Here is a 17224-nt window from a genome sequence, read left to right as displayed (position 1 = left end):
GGTTCAATATGAGCAGATGCTTTGTAGGAATAGCATCTAGTATTTTAGAACTGTCGCAAAACATTCTAAAACCTTTTTCTTTTACCGTCTCTCAGAATCACATCTGTAAGGCTTAACTCCAACTCACGCAATGGTCTCAGAGGAAAGGAAGACGGACGACACACGAAAAGCGATCACAACAGCTTATCTTTGCAGGTAAGCAAAACTTCAAAATTCTTAAATGTTACACACGAGATGAAATAAACAAAACTGTTCTATCTTCGTGCATGTCAATTTCGCAAACCGCATTCTTACCATTCTTAAGTCAATGACATCTTTCAATATAATCCTGATATATGGCGGTATAGTCTTGTTGTTTACCATATTTGCCATATGTCGAAAATATTGATCCATCCTTGGCTAAAACAGAACAAATACAAAATTATTCGTTTAGAAGACTTCAAAAAATGTGTGCAACTTATCATTCACTGTGCATTTATTATCAAATACTCCATAGTATGTTTTGTGATATATACAACTTAACAGAAGATTTAAGATGGTCGAGGGTTGGCTTGGAAAAAAATTGCACAGAGTTACCCAAGAAACAGTTGTATTAAATAATTCGGAGCAATTCCTGATTTTTTTAATTCCACTAAATACGTATACATATAGGGAAAACAGACTTCGCCGCTGTGCTTTCCGCCCACAAAAAATAATTCAAACGTTATACATAACGTCACCAAAGGAATATTTCTGTAAAATTACTGGACTAACGAATCGATGATTTCTAACAGGTAGATTTTTCTGGTTTTCAGAGCTTTATGTGAAGCGAAGCTGTACCATTTGAACAACTTTGGCAGACAACCATCATAACGATTTACGTTGAAGGATGGGCAATGGATAGAGGCGTGTATAAATGGCCAGTGACTGGTCACAATACTCCGCTCTGTGCATTTGATAATCTGCTAAACTTAAGTTATGACACTGACCTTGAGCTTGCATGGCTGACTCATGGGTTTTGCAAACCATCTCAATAAGGTGAACACTTGATCAAAGTTTCAAGAAAATCCTTTAAGTGGTTTAGCAGAAAAGGAGGGGACAGGAAATTAAAGCCTCAAACATTTGAGTTGTGACCTTGACCTTGTGCTAGCATGGGTGAATTTTTAGTTCTGCACATCGTCTTGATAAGGGGAATATTACAACCAAGTCATATTAAAATCCTTCAAGACATTTAGGAGATACAGAGCAGACACAAAACGGAAGGCTCAAACCTTTGACCTTGAGTTGTGACCTTAACCTTGAGCCAAATGGCTAACTCATATTTTTTGTACAGCGTCTTGATCATGAGGTGATCGTTTGACCAAAGTTTCATGAAAATCCTTCAAGAGGTTTAGGAAATGCAAAGTGGACACAGATGGAATTTTCTTCAAACCCTTGATCATGAGTTGTGACCTTGATCTTGAGCCGACATGGCTGAGTCATAAGTTTCATGAAAATCCTTCAAGGGGTTTAGGAGAAACAGAGCGGACACAAAATGGAAGGCTCAAACCTTTGACCTAGACTTGTGACCCTGACCTTTAGCCGACATGGCTAACTTGTAAGTTCTGCACATCGTCTTGATGAGGTGATCATTTGACCCAAGTTTCATGAAAATCTTTCAAGGGGTTTAAGTTATATGGAGCAGACACAATTGTTACGGACTAACGGACGGAAGGACGGACGGACGGAGTCCATTTCTATATCACCCAGTACTTGTGTCGGGGGATAAACAAGCCAATTCGATTAATTGGTATCCCCTGCCGAATTGGACTGTGGTAAGGAAAAATATTCGGCAAAAAGTTAAGGATGTTACTAAGAAGCAAATAATTTCATTACACTTTAACGTAAAAGAACAGATGACCTGAAGAGAGTACAATCACGTAAGACAACTGTAACGTGGTTGGTGGCGGAGGGAGGTACAACTTCACATGTAGATAAATATTCTTTGAAAGTTTGAAATGACCGGGTGAGGGTACAAAACTTCAGATGAGGATAATAAATATTCATGGAAAATAAAAAAATTAAAAAAAAACTTTTGTTGGGGGTGCATGATCGGGATGGTGGGGGAGATTTGGTGGAGGAGCGAGTTGGGGGGAGGGTACAACTTTTCATGTTGATGAATATTCATTGAAGGTTTAAGGGGGGGGGGGTTAAGAAAAATGAAAGAAAAATGTGGGTAGAGTGAGGCTGGTGAGGGGGAGGGGTTAAGGAGGGAGTGTGACCAAGGCGGTGGGGGTGACCAGGTGTGGGTAAACAACTTCGCATGTTGATAATAAATGTTCATGGACAAAATTAAGGAAGTTTAATGCAATTCTACCAATTGGTTAGTTTGTTATGTACAAATATGTGATTTTTTAAAACAATTAAAGGGCAATAACTCTAAAGTTACATAAGAGATCCTAACGAAATTATGTGTGCACTACCACATTATGGTGATCTAAATTCATTCTAAGTTTCATTGTTCTAGGTCAAATATGTCACAAGTTATGAAACAGAAATTGCCATATTTATAGTACCCTATATAGTTGGCACTAGAGGCAACTAAGAACCATAACTCTGGTGTTATTCGGGCCATCTGCCTGAAACTTCACGTGCCGCGCGGTGAATATTTATATGAAGTTTTATTAAGTATTCCAAATCACTTCCTAGATATGGCTCCGGAAGGACGGACGGACGGAAAGACGGAAGGACAACACCAAAACTATCCCTCCGCCTTCGACGGGGGATAATACCTTTTGGCAAGTGTTGAGAAATACCAATCAGAAGATATTTCAACCTTTAATTTGAAAGTTCAGTGAATTTTCAGTACGATGGATGATAAATGCTATAGTGTTTTATATGCCAGACTGTCACAAAATACGCCCGTCTAAATATTCATGTAATAATGTTGATGTTGTATGCCTTGTTAACCCATAACAAAGAGTAAGAAGGAATCAAGGTATTTGTGAGGTTTCATGTGGGATAAAACTGACATCGGATCAAAATTGTGTGAATGGACAAGGTTAATTTTGCAGATTTCGAGTAATTCAAGGGCCATAATCAAAGAGTTCTAAGGGCGATTTAGTTAGTTATCAAACTAGGCCGAGATATTATGCCCACAAACATTGTCACCAAGTTTTGTGAAGATCGGATGAAAACTGTTCGACTTAGAGGGTGGACAAGGCTAAATTCGCAGATTTCGAGTAATTCAAGGGCCATAATCCAGGAGTGCCTGGAGCGATTTGGCTGGTTATCGAACCTGGCCGAGATATTATGCCCATAAACATTATCAGCAAGTTTGGTGAAGATAGGATGAAAACTGTTCGATTTAGAGAGCGGACTTGCTTTTGGACGCGGACCAGCCACAGGTGTTCACATAATACGCCCCGCTCTTTCAGAGACGGGCATATAAAAATATGTACAACAGTAATTTTTTTAATATTTATGATAAGTAAAAGGTATACGTGTATGGTTTGAAATTTATTGAACATATCAAATGTGTGTGGGTATTGTTTTTAGAATCACTCTTTCTGCACAAAGCTGACATGAAAATAAAACTTTACCTAGAAAAGTTGTTGCCGAATGAAAGATAATTTAAACCACATGCCAAATTTCAAGAATGTCCAGTAATTTTAATTACTAAAATTGTCAACTCAAAATTGAGTTATTTTACAGGTGCACAGGGGACACATATTAAAAATCAGTGTAATATCCATTCATTATTAGTTTTCTGTTCATAAAAAACTATTGGTGGCCAACTTAAGATAAATACTATCAAACAATTAGTGTATTCCACACACAGACAAACTACAAAACTGAAAATTTTTGCAACAAAAACATGAAAATTCAACAGCATGTAATACTTTAAATGAAAAACAAGTGAATGAAGTATTGTCATGCAATACAAAGTCCCCTACTGGAAGGCACCTAAAGTTTTTACTGCAATATAACATAATGAACTGATATCTGTCAATTATGTATAAACAATATTGTACTATATATACAATATGTTATAACAAAACACCTGGATTAAAATTTGCATATATAAAAACCTACAGTTGTTTTCATATAGCATTTTTTAGCCGATTATCAAAAAGGTATCATATGAGTTATTTATAGTAAAAAAAACAAAAACAAAAACAAAACATTCTATATATGTCCACATAAAACTCTTTACCAGGTAGAGATAGGTGAAAATACACCTAAAAATTGGATGTAACATGCATGTTGTACCACAGAAACTGGTCTCAATTTTTCCCTACGGCCTGTAATACATAAGTTACAATATAAGCTATTTATAGTAAAACAAAGAGACATAATTCCAAAAACAAGAGTGCGTCATGGTGGTGAACATTTGTGCCGAGTTACATCAAAATCCCTCCATGCAAAAAGAAGAAATGCTCCGGACAAAATCATTTTTGTATCTGACTTTTGGCCTCTATGTGTGACCTTGACCTTCGACCTAGGGACCAGGTTCTTGCGCAAAACATTCCGACCCATAGTGGTGAACATTTGTGCCAAGTAATATTCAAATCCTGTTTTGCATGACAAAGTTATACACCGGAGAGGAAATATGTCCCATTGACCTTTGATCTCCAAGTGTGACCTTGACCTTTAAGCTAGGGTTCTGGGTGTTGGGCATGACACATCAACTCATCATAGGGAATATTTATGCCAAGTAATATTAAATCCCTTGATGAATGACATTAATGAGTTCTGGACCGGACAGGAAAAAAACCCTATTGACCTTTGACCTCCAATTCAGACCTTGACCTTTCAGCTACGGGTCCGGGTTTTGCGCATTACATGTCATCTTATCATGGGGAACATTAGTGCCAAGTAATATTAAAATATCTTCATGGATGGCAGACCCTGTTCATGCCATGTTAACATTTGACTGCCAAGTGTGACCTTGACCTTTGAGCTAGGGGTCTGAAAGTTGTGCATGACACATCGTCTTATTATGAGGTACATTTGTGCCGAGTGATATTAAATCCCTTCATGGATGGCAGAGTTACGGACCGGACAGGAAAAAGGCCATATTGACCTTTAACCTCAAATTGTGACCTTGACCTTTAAGCTAGGGGTCCGGGTTCTGCGCATGACACGTCATTTCATCATGGGGAACATTTGTGCCAAGTAATATTAAAATATCTTCATGGATGGCAGAGTTATGGACCGGACACAAAACAGACCCTGTTCATGCCATGTTGACATTTGACTGACAAGTGTGACCTTGACCTTTGAGCTTAAAAATCCCTTCATGGATGACAGAGTTATGGACCGGACATGAAATTGCGGACTGACGGAAGGACGGAAAGACGGACGGAATGATAGAATGACGGACGGACGGAAAAGCGCAGTCCTATAGTCCCCGAAACTGGTTTTCAACCAGTAGGGACTAGTAAGTGGCTTTAAACATAACTAACACATTGTAATCACTTAAGTTTACATGCACTGCTTATTTAAAGTATAAAAATGACAAAATGTCATGCATGGTAAAATAGAATAGTAAAATTCATACATACTTTATAATGTTACTGAGAAGGTGCACAGGGGACAAATTGCAGCAAAAATAATTATTGAATATAGTAAGACTAGTGAACATTAACATATGCAGGTAAACTTAAAAGCTTCAGAAGCAATAGAAGCTGATGTTTCCACTTTTTAACTTGAAAACAGGCAACTTCAAAAAAATGCAAACAATGGATTTTAAATTGTCCAGTTTTTCTTATATAAAGCTAAATTATAAAGTAATGCCTAAATTGTGTGTACACATTGCTAAGAATATAGAACTACCACAACATATTACAGTAATGCCAAGGTAATTGATGAATGTTAAACAAGAGGGTCATTGACCCTGAAGCGCTCACCAGTGTACAAGGCTTCAAGTGTGTTTGTATAAGTACAGAGTTAGGTTTCTTCTATGTTAGCCTATATTATATACATGTCACATACACTTTTGAACCTAGGGCAATAATTTGAAGAATTATGGTAGACATTACAGATTAGATTAGATTAGATTAGATTAGATTAGATTAGATTATCGATTCGATTCGATTCGATTCGATTCGATTAGATTAGATTAGTTTAGATTTAGATTTAGATTTAGATTTAGATTATTTTAAGATAGGATAGGATAGGATAGGATAGGGATAGGGATAGGGATAGGATAGGATAGGATAGGGATAGGGATAGGGAGCGGATAGGATAGGATAGGGATAGGGATAGGGATAGGGATAGGGATAGGATAGGGATAGGGATAAGATAACATAAGATATTTTATTGAACAAAAGGTCAAAGACCCGTGAGTTCACATTGTATATATAAAAAGTGCATAGTATATTATGTTCAATGTTGGTACAATCATATAAAGCTTATTAAAATTACAGAAGTTGATAATCACTATAAATTTTCATTAACAATGTACATGATGAGGCAAAGTAAGATATAGCATAAATGTGCCTAAACAAAATATGTCACGGTGCACAATTTAAAGCAAATTATACTTTCTAATATAAGATTAATAAGCATGCATATAAATTTCACGTATAACGTGACATGTTCATCTCTATTCTGGTAGACCATAGTTTCTGTAATGACTAATTAAAGTAGAGATCAACTTTAAATAAAGCAAAAATATGTCGTTTCATGATTTTCAAGTACAGTGTAACATATTACGCTGACTTGACCTAAAACTTTCTATAATTTATGAAAGGTTATTAAGGTAAACGGTTAACAGTAATGTGCACGTATGAATATATAAATGCCAATTTGTGATAGTTTTTAATGTAAAAATCAATATGTAGCATAATGCTCTATGTCTTAAGGAGAAAAGTGTTAGTTATAATATATAGGTCTACGGAGTTCAAATGCCTTGTATACAAATATTGACAGATTTTTCTGGATCTGGAAGTTTTCAGATGTCAACAACTCTATAAATGTTGGTATGTTTCCAATGATATTTCTTAATATGATTTTGTCTAAGATCTTTATATATCTGACATTCTAACAAGAAGTGGAACTCATCTTCAATAACATTGCATATAATACACCCTCTTTCATTTCTCGGTATTTTGTTTGGTTTATGCCATCTTCCTGTTTCTATATTACACGCCAAGTATCAAGGCTCTAGCTATTATTGATTCAGAGAAGAAAAGTGACCACGCCCCCTGGCAGCCATGTTTTTTGACGAATCGAAAGAATTTAAACAATCTTGATAGAAGGTCACACAAGAACCATTCGTGTAAAATTATTCTAAAATAGGCTTGCAGTTTCAAACAAGAAGATTTTTAAAGTTTCCACTATATACATATAGGGAAAAGTGACCACGCCCTCTTGCGGCTATGTTTTTTGACGAATCAAAATAATTTGAACAATCCTGGTAGAGGGTCACACAAGAACTATTTGTGTAAAATTATTCTAAAATCGGCCAAGCAGTTTCACACAAGAAGATTTTTAAAGTTTCCGCTATATATATACTAGTATAGCGAAACGTGGACATGTTTTTTATACGCCCGTTTGAAAAACGGGACGTATTATGGGAACGCCCCTGGCGGGCGGGCGGGCGGCGTCCACAGACCTTGTCCGGAGCATATCTTCTACATGCATGGAGGGATTTTGATGAAACATGGCACAGTTGTTCACCATCATGAGACGGAGTGTCATGCCCAAGAACCAGGTCCCTAGGTCTAAGGTCAAGGTCACACTTAGAGGTCAAAGGTCAAATTCAAGTATGACTTTGTCCGGAGCATATCTTCTTCATGCATAGAGGGATTTTGATGAAAGTTGGCACAATTGTTTATCATCATGAGACGGAGTGTCATGCGCAAGAACCAGGTCCCTAGGTCTAAGGTCAAGGTCACACTTAGAGGTCAAAGGATAAAAGAATGAAAACTTTGTCCGGAGCATATCTTCTTCATGCATAGAGGGATTTTGATGAAAGTTGGCACAATTGTTCATCATCATGAGACGGAGTGTCATGCGCAAGAACCAGGTCTCTAGGTCTAAGGTCAAGGTCACACTTAGAGGTCAAAGGATACAAGAATGTAAACTTTGTCCGGAGCATTTCTTCTTCATGCTTGGAGGGATTTTGATATAACTTGGCACAAATGTTCACCACCACAAGTCGCAGTGTCATGCGCAAGAACCAGGTCCCTAGGTCTTAGGTCAAGGTCACACTTAGAGGCCAAAGGTCAGATACAAGAATGACTGTCCGAAGCATTTCTTCTTCATGCATGGAGGGATTTTGATGTAACTTGGCACAATTATACACCATCATGAGACGAAGTGTCATGCGCAGTTCCCTTCTTTAGAATTACTTCCCTTTGTTATTACTATAAATAGCTTATATTGTAACTTTTTCATTACTAGACGTAGGGAAAAATCGAGACCACTTTTCTGTAGTACAACATGCATGTTACATCCAATTTTGAGGTGTATTTTGACCAATCTCTACCTGGTAAGGATTTTTGTGTGGACTTACAATTTTTTTTTGTATTTTTTTTTTAAAGATTAACTTCCCTTAGTTGTTACTATAAATAACTTATATTGTAACTTTTTTATAACTGACCGTAGGGAAAAACCAAGACCACTTTTCTGTGGTACAACATAGTTGTTACTTTCTAATTTTAGGTGTATTTTAAGGTATCTCTACCTGGTAAGGAGTTTTTTTGTGGACTTAGAAAAACAAAAGAATTACAATGATTACTAAACAACCACAAAATTAAAATTACATCTGCAAATACAGGTGCTAGAGTAAAGAAATTTGCTGTGACGGGCGTATATTGTGACATTCTGGCACTCCTGTTGACAAATCAAAAGAATTTCAAAAATCTTGGTAGAGGGTCACACAAGGATCATTTGTGTAAAATTATTTAAAATCGGACCAGCAGTTTCACGCAAGAAGATTTTTATAGTTTCCACTATATACATACAGGAAAAAGTGACCACGCCCTCTGGCAGCCAAGTTTTTTGACAAATCAAAAGAATTTGAAAAATCTTGGTAGAGGGTCACACAAGGACCATTTGTGTAAAATTATTTTAAAATCGGACCAGCAGTTTCACGCAAGAAGATTTTTAAAGTTTCCACTATATACATATAGGGACAAGTGACCACGCCCCATGGCAGCCATGTTTTTTGACGAATCGGAATAATTTGAACAATCTTGATAGAGGGTCACACAAGGATCATTTGTGTAAAATTATTCTAAAATCGGGCCAGCAGTTTCACACAAGAGGATTTTTAAAGTTTCCACTATATACATTATAGGAAAAAGTGACAACGCCCTCTGGCGGCCATGTATTTTGACGAATCAAAATAATTTGAACAATCTTGGTAGAGGGTCACACAAGGGCCATTTTTGTAAAATTATTCTAAAATCGGGCAAGCAGTTTTATACAAGAAGATTTTTAAAATTTCCATTATATACATATAGGGAAAAGTGACCACGCCCTCTAGCGGCCATGTTTTTAGACGAATTGGTATAATTTGAATAATCTTGGTAGAGGGTGACATAAGGACCATTTGTGTGAAATACTTTTAAAATCGGATCGTGCGTGCATGCGTCCGTTAAGTCGTCCGTCCGTCGTCAACATTTGTGTTTAAACGACATCTTCCAAAACCACTGAATGGATTTTGATGAAACTTAGCCAGGATATTTCTTGGGTGGTCCTCTACCAAAGTTGTTCAAACGGTTCCACTTGGTTGAACACAGGGGCTGCCAGAGCTAAAAACAAAAACAAAAAACTTCAAACGACATCTCCTCCTAAACGGACGGACGGACGACGGACACAGCGTGATCACAATAGCTCACCATGAGCACTTTGTGCTCAGATGAGCTAAAAAGGGTGCACAGGGGACGTCACTTTTAGCTTTGTGAGTGTTTGACAATCCTTTAAATGTGAAGTTGAAATCTGCTTTTGTATCCATTGTAACTCCCTTTTAAGGAAAATAGAGTAAAAAAACATTTTATATAAAAAATGAAGAAAGTCTGACACTCAACTTCTGAAAAGATGCACATGGGACATTTTTGGGTGTAAAGACATTCATCAAGATTCTGAGAAAGTTGATTTATTTAAAAATCATATTGTGTCTTCAAAGCTGAAGGGATAAAGATCTTAGAAAAACATTCAACTTAGTAAAAAGTAATGGGGTTATGAAATTGTAGTGTTCAACATTTAAATTTAGTATTTTTTAACTATTTTTGTGAAGGGGAGCCATTCCAGAATGTGAAATATTGGTAAGAATAAGAGGTAGTTTATGAAAAAAGTGCAGAGTTTATGTTATATAAAAGAATCAAAGCTATAACAATAAGGTTGGTTTTGAAAAAATAAATCAGTTGAAAACTAGTCTTCATGTAAAATGTCACACTTTTCGGAGTGCACAGGGGACAAAATGACCGATATAATTTAATATAACTTTAAAACTGCTTGAGCCATTATGCTGAAATTGCACACATTTATTGACTACACATGTACACTGATTTGGATATAATTTGCCCGAAAACACTTTCTAAAACTGAACGGAATTAAAGTAAGGTGAGAGAGAAGAAAAACTTTCATTATTCTGAAAACAACCCATATAATGGTAAGCTAAAACTGAAATAAAAATTTTCAACATAGCACTTTATATTATCTTTAAAGTATAAATTAAAACAAAAAAAAAACCCTAAAATATCAAAATTCACCAGTTTTTAAAGTGTTTTCTAAATATCTCTCTCAGATGCACGGTGACTTCAACATTTTTTCTTTCTATTTTGAAGCATTTTGTGTGTCATTGAAGCAGCAAAATATTTTTAAAATCTTAACGGCAGACGTTTTTGGTAGATTTAAGTACATTTGTTTTTCTATTGAAAAAAAGTGGGTGGGGTAATTGAGTCGACATGTTAAAATGAAAGAGATTTGTTAGAGACATTTATGCTTATATAATACTGATTTCGCCTTGTATTCATAGTAACCTGTAACAGCTGAAATCTCTTTAACATTAAGTGGGATATTATATGTTGTTTTTTTTTTTTTATTTTTACTTAATTTTAGAAATGAGTAAACAGTAGGTGAAGAAAATGTCCTATAAAATACTAGAAATACATTCTGCATGCCCATGGGCAGAATGTCGAGCCCGCCAGCACCTTTGGCCTCTAAGTGTGACCTTGACCTTAGACCAAGGGACCTGGTTCTTGCGCATGACACTCCGTCTCATAATGGTGAACATTCCTGCCAAGTTACATCAAAATCCCACCAAAAATGAAGACGAAATGCTCCGGACAAACTTCAATTTGACTTTTGACCTCCTTCTGCGACCTAGACCTTTGAGATATGAACATGGGGTTTGCGCATACCACTCCTCATTGAGGTAAACATTCATGCCAAATATAAACAAGATTGGTCCATGCATGTCAAAGTTATGGTCCGGACAAACTTCAACTTGACCTTTGTCCTCCAACTGTGACCTTGACCTTTGAGATAGGAACATGGGGTTTGCGCATGACACTCCTCATTAAGGCAAACATTCATGCCAAATATAAACAAGATTGGTCTTTGCATGTCATAGTTATGGTCCGGACATAATCGGACGGACGACGCACATACACAGACCCGCCAAAGTGACGATAATATCGCGCTCACCGCTAAAGGGCTCGACAAAAACGAGTGCGGTGACCTGTGCTTTTTCTGCCCTTATTTGTCTTAGAAACTAATATTCTTAAAGCACACAGGGTATAAAAAAAACTTAACGGGAGAACAAAATTGACCCTACATCCTTAAGAAAGGTTTGTGCCCGAGTGGTGTCTCACGGGTCCAAAGTAATAAAGAAACGCTGAAAAAGTTCTCAAATTTAGATGATCGCTCAATGTCTTATAGAAGTTTGGACCTGGATATATTTTATGAGCCACAGCGTCGCGTTGACAGCATAGTGTGGCTGCAAAAAGGTGACCGTTAGCCAGTAACTGCAAAACAAGAGGGCCATGATGGCCTTATATCGCTCATCTGAGTACCATTGCTCTTAATGATAGGTTCAAGTTTTGACATAGATCACACAGGCATACACTTTAAATATCATTAGGATAAATGTTTTCTTGTAACAGTCACTTTTGACCTATGGGTCACATACTAGTCATAGCCAAACTCCATACCAAGTTTGAGGGTCCTTGGCTCAAATACTGCATTTTTGTACTAGCATGACTATTCTATTCCTTATCCTGGAAGACTTAAATAACACTGAAAACCAATCTCATTAGATGCTGCTGAGGTATATTCATTTACATACAATAAAGGCAGGTAATTTGTCATGAATTCAGTCAAAAGGTATCTACCCTGATTGTCCGAGTCCATCTGATGGCATAAATGACATTTCAAGTCAGTATCTTCACTGGTTACTGAGATACACACCCATTTTAATTTGAAACAAAGGGAGGTAATTTGACATAAAATTAGTCCATAGTTACCTACCCTGATTGTCTCAGTCCAACTAATGACAATAATGAAATTTCAAATAAGTCCTATAAATACTTTCTGAGATAAATCCATTTTTATTAAAATCAGGGGAGGTAATCATGCATTGGTAAATGCATGTAGACTAAGACGATACAGAGTACAAGCCTTTACAACAATATATTAGAAAAGTAAGAATTAGTACAAATTTCTTACCATGGAAGACATAAATAATGTTTCAAACCAATCTCATTAGAAGCTGCTACGTATATTCATTTAAATAAAAGATAAAGGGAGGTAATTTGTCATAAATTCAGTCAATACGTATCTTCACTGATTGTCCAAGTCAATCTGATGGCATAAATGAAATTTCAGATCAGTATCTTCATTAGTTACGGAGATAAACCCATTTTAATTTTAAATAAAGGGAGGTAATTTGACATAAAATCAGTCCATAGTTATCTACCCTGATTGTCTGAGTCCAACTAATGGCAATAATAAAATTTCAAATGAGTCCTATAAGTACTTACATATACAAATTCATTTTGATTAAAATCAGGGGAGGTAATCAGATATAAAATAACGCCAGAACCTATGATTGGATCTGACAGATTCATCATCGAATCCAAAATTTATTGTTGTTGAAGATATTTTGCAAGTTTGTATCAAATCAAAGTATAAATGAAGTCTCTATATGACTGCACAAGCCAAAAACAGCAAATCTTGGCCCTTTAAGGGTCCATAACTCTGGAACTCACGATGGGATCTGGCCAGTTTTCGAAAGGAACCGAGATATTATGCCAATACAAGTTGTTTGCAAGTTGAATTAAAGTTGATTGCAAAATGTGGTCTCTATCGTGTTCACAGGCAAAAAAGCAAATTTTAGCCCTTTAAGGGGCCATAACTCTGAAACCCATGATGGGATCCGGCAAGTTTTCGAAAGGAACCGAGATATTATGCAAATACAACTTGTGTGCAAGTTTTATTAAAGTTGATTGCAAAATGTAGTTTCTATCGTGTTCACAAGCCAAAAATGGCAAATTTTGGCCCTTTAAGGGGCCATAACTCTGGAACCCAAGATGGGATTTGGCCAGTTTTCGTAAGGAACCGAGATATTATGCCAATACAAGTTGTGTGCAAGTTTTATTATAGTTGATTGCAAAATGCTGTCTCTATCGTGTTCACAAGCCAAAAATAGCAAATTTTGGCTCTTTAAGGGGCCATAACTCTGGAACCTATGATGGGATCTGGCCAGTTTTCGAAAGGAACTGAGATATTATGCCCAAACAAGTTGAGTGCAAGTTTGATTAAAATCAAATACAAAATGTGGTCTCTATCGTGTTCACAAGGAAATTGTGGACGGACGGACGGACGACGGACGAAGGGTGATCACAAAAGCTCACCCTGTCACTGCGTGACAGGTGAGCTAAAAGTGTCACAAAGGTTTTGTTTTCCATCTTCTCAAGGGGTACAGTTGCACAAATTCCTACACCGTCAGGAATATCAACCGCTTGAAAGTTTTATTGAGATAAAGTACTGAATGCTGTTTAACGAAAATACCAAACATGCGTCCAAGGGCCGGTCTTCGCGGTCTCCAGTTGATCTGTGGATGTTATGTCAAAGCTGCGGCTCACAAATGAGCCAAATCCTTTTCAATGACTGAACAAGATGCTGACAGGGCACAAATATTTATTGAAGAAAGCACTTGAGAGTGGTATTTTTCAGTTACTCAAGACCATACCAATGGAAGACTACTCTGCAGCGTTCACTTCTTGGATTTTTTGACTGCGGAAGTTCATCGAAGTCAAAAGCCAATACTAAGAAGGGTGTGGGAACTAGTTTTATAGGTCTGTACTCACACTGTGTACCATTTTCTAGCACGTAGCATAAAGCCTGGACTCGGTATACGGAAATATAAATTGTTTAATGTATTAATGGCAGCCCGCGAGTAACTGTATTGGAACGGCAACGTTACTGTATTTCTAAAAACAAGAGCTGTCGGAGGACAGCAACGCTCGACTATTCAACAGCCTTGTCAATTGAATGAATACAAAAGTCGGAAAAGGGGCATAATTTTGTAAAAATGCAGGATTATGGAACCTGCACAGTGCTTATCAGCTCATGACAGTGAACAAGTGTGTGAAGTTTCAATCCTTTCCAATTAGTGGATACTGAGATACCAGCTAACATACAAAAACTTAACCAAAAACTGTTTAGTGGAAAAAAGGGGCATAATTTTGAAAAAAAGTAGAGTTATGGGACTTGCTTAGTGCATGTAAGATTATGACAGTGAACAAGTGTGTGAAGTTTCGATCCATTCCCATTAGTGGGTACTGAGATACCAGCTTACATACAATAACTTAACCAAAAACTGTTTAGTGGAAAAAAGGGGCATAATTTTGAAAAAAAGTAGAGTTATAGGACTTGCTTAGTGCATGTAAGATTATGACAGTGAACAAGTGTGTGAAGTTTCGATCCATTCCCATTAGTGGGTACTGAGATACCAGCTTACATACAAAACTTTAACCAAAAATTTCTAAGTCGAAAAAGGGGCATAATTTTGACAAAATGCAAAGTAGAGTTATGGGAGTTGCACAGTGCATATCGGACCATGACAGTGAACAAGTGTGTGAAGTTTCAATCCATTCCCATTAGTGGATACTGAGATACCAGCTTACATACAATAACTTAACCAAAAACTGTTTAGTGGAAAAAGGGGTATAGGTTAGAAATAAAAGTAGAGTTATTGGACTTGCTTAGTGCATGTAAGATGATGACAGTAAACAAGTGTGTAAAGTTGCAATTCATTCCCATTAGTGAGTACTGAGATACCAGCTTACATACAAAACCTTAACCAAACATTTCTAAGTCAGAAAAGGAGCATAATTTTGTTAAAAAGCAAAATAGAGTTATGGAACCTGTACAATATAAGGCAGTTTATCACAGTGAATAAGTGTGTGAAGTTTCAATCCATTCCCACAAGTGGTTACTGGCATACAAAAACTTAACCAAATCGGGACGCCGACGCACTGACGAGTCCAATAGCTCTACTATTCTTTGAATAGTCGAGCTAATAATAAAAGAAAAAGATATTAAAACGTTCGACACGTTAAATAATTCCACATAATATCTCAAAATCAGCCTCTCGTGTGTGGATCTTTTAACAATCGGCTAAATTCTCAAAAACAAGCACACGAACATACACATATTACTTCTCCATATTAAAGACAATATGTGTATTAACGACTGTGAGAAGTTTCATTAAAATCTACGTTGTAGCCCAGGAAAACGTCTAGCAAAGATACAAATTGTCGACCCTGTCTTTTTTTAATTTACCGAATTGTCTAAGTATGCTCTGAAGTTTTAAAAATTCAGGATTCAATGAAATTCTACATTGTCCTTTTTTATCTGACTGCAGAATTACCTTAATGATAAAGAATAAGTAAGGATTTAGTTCTTGGTTTGGTGCATCAATAAAATCTACGAAAAATAGTCCCGGACGAATACGAATGAACATGTGCGTATATGGTCGAAGGAACAAGAGAAAGTTATTAAGGGACACATACCTTTGCTTTCTCGACATCTAATTTTTTGCCTATGGTTGTAAGAAGTGTACATACTCCTTCGAGATCATCTAGATTTTTGAGGGTTAATAGTTTGAATACACAGTCATGCATAATATTCTCGGTCAACATGTTTAATTTAAACAGTTCTCCAAACAACCTGAAATGACAAAATAAAGTAAATTCATACAAGTCACTACGAATATCGTTTTTTATATACTGCTTTCGTAAGTTAATGGCTGCGAGGAAATTAACAACCCTGGTACAAAGATCCTTTCAGTAAACATGTCACGATGTAGAACATTTTGAGCAAATTAAATTTCCGTGGTAAAAAGATTATTTTATGTAATTAGTGCGTGAAATTAAAACCAAGTGTGCCCACGTGCAGAATGCCGAGCACACCAGCTGTCAAGTGTGACCTTGACCTTAGAACTCGTAAACACGTTCAGCTACTAATATGGTCTGATGTTAAATATATCCAAAAATCAAATCCCGTAAGAAAGCATGCCCACTCACGCATATGTTCGTATTCATTAAACTGTCAAAACAGTCTTAAAATTGCTTTACTTCTTTTATATATTTTACATGAACGGAATTTAGTCTCAAATGCCACTGTCAGAGTTTTCAATACTTCATTGTAACAAAAATATCAGGTAGTTACTGAGATAACTAGAAATTGTTTTTTCACGAAAAACGTATGTCTCCCGCCACTTATCACGCAGAAAATGTGCAGAAAACATAAAAAGCAAATTAATGCCCATAACTCCTTGGAACATCACTGAATAATAACATTTCCAAAATAGACACAACTATGCTTGGAAGGGGTAACTCCTGTAAAGCTTGTAGTAACTCCAACCAATCGTACTGGAGAAGTAGCATTTGACAAATCATAGATCGTGATTGCTGAAAATCATTTAATCAGAACATAATGATAATATGCACGACTATGCTTCACACTAACCACTTGCGAAGTTTGGTGAAATTCAGCCTAATTGTATACCGGGAGTAGCGTAAACACTGTAAAATATGACAAATCAATGACCATAAATCTGCTGAAAATCAATGAACCAGAATATGCCGATTATATGTATAACTAGGTTTAACACTGATCTCTTCTGTAAGGTTTGATGGAAGTCCGTCCAATAATATAAGAGGGGTGGCCAAAACATAGTATAATTTGATGAATCAAGGGCCATGACTCCGCTGAAAATCATCAAACCCGAAAATGTCGGCAA

At 36.6% G+C, this 17224-nt stretch overlaps 1 protein-coding gene across 1 annotated transcript in view; it reads right to left on the bottom strand.

Moving 5' to 3' along the window:
* Positions 1-294: 294 nt before the first annotated feature.
* The window catches only part of LOC128552199 (uncharacterized), a gene marked incomplete at its 3' end in the record, with an annotated part of 53136 nt that continues 36206 nt past the window's right edge, over positions 295-17224 (bottom strand). The window contains exons 12-13 of the mRNA XM_053533222.1: positions 15993-16149; positions 295-399 (exon numbers count right to left, since the gene is read on the bottom strand). Of these exons, the coding sequence (XP_053389197.1) occupies positions 295-399; positions 15993-16149 (262 nt within the window). The remainder of the gene's footprint in view (positions 400-15992; positions 16150-17224) is intronic.

Source organism: Mercenaria mercenaria, unplaced genomic scaffold, assembly GCF_021730395.1.
Source record: "Mercenaria mercenaria strain notata unplaced genomic scaffold, MADL_Memer_1 contig_2144, whole genome shotgun sequence".
NCBI classification, from domain to species: Eukaryota; Metazoa; Mollusca; class Bivalvia; order Venerida; family Veneridae; genus Mercenaria; species Mercenaria mercenaria.
This window is presented reverse-complemented; position numbering and strand designations above follow the sequence as displayed.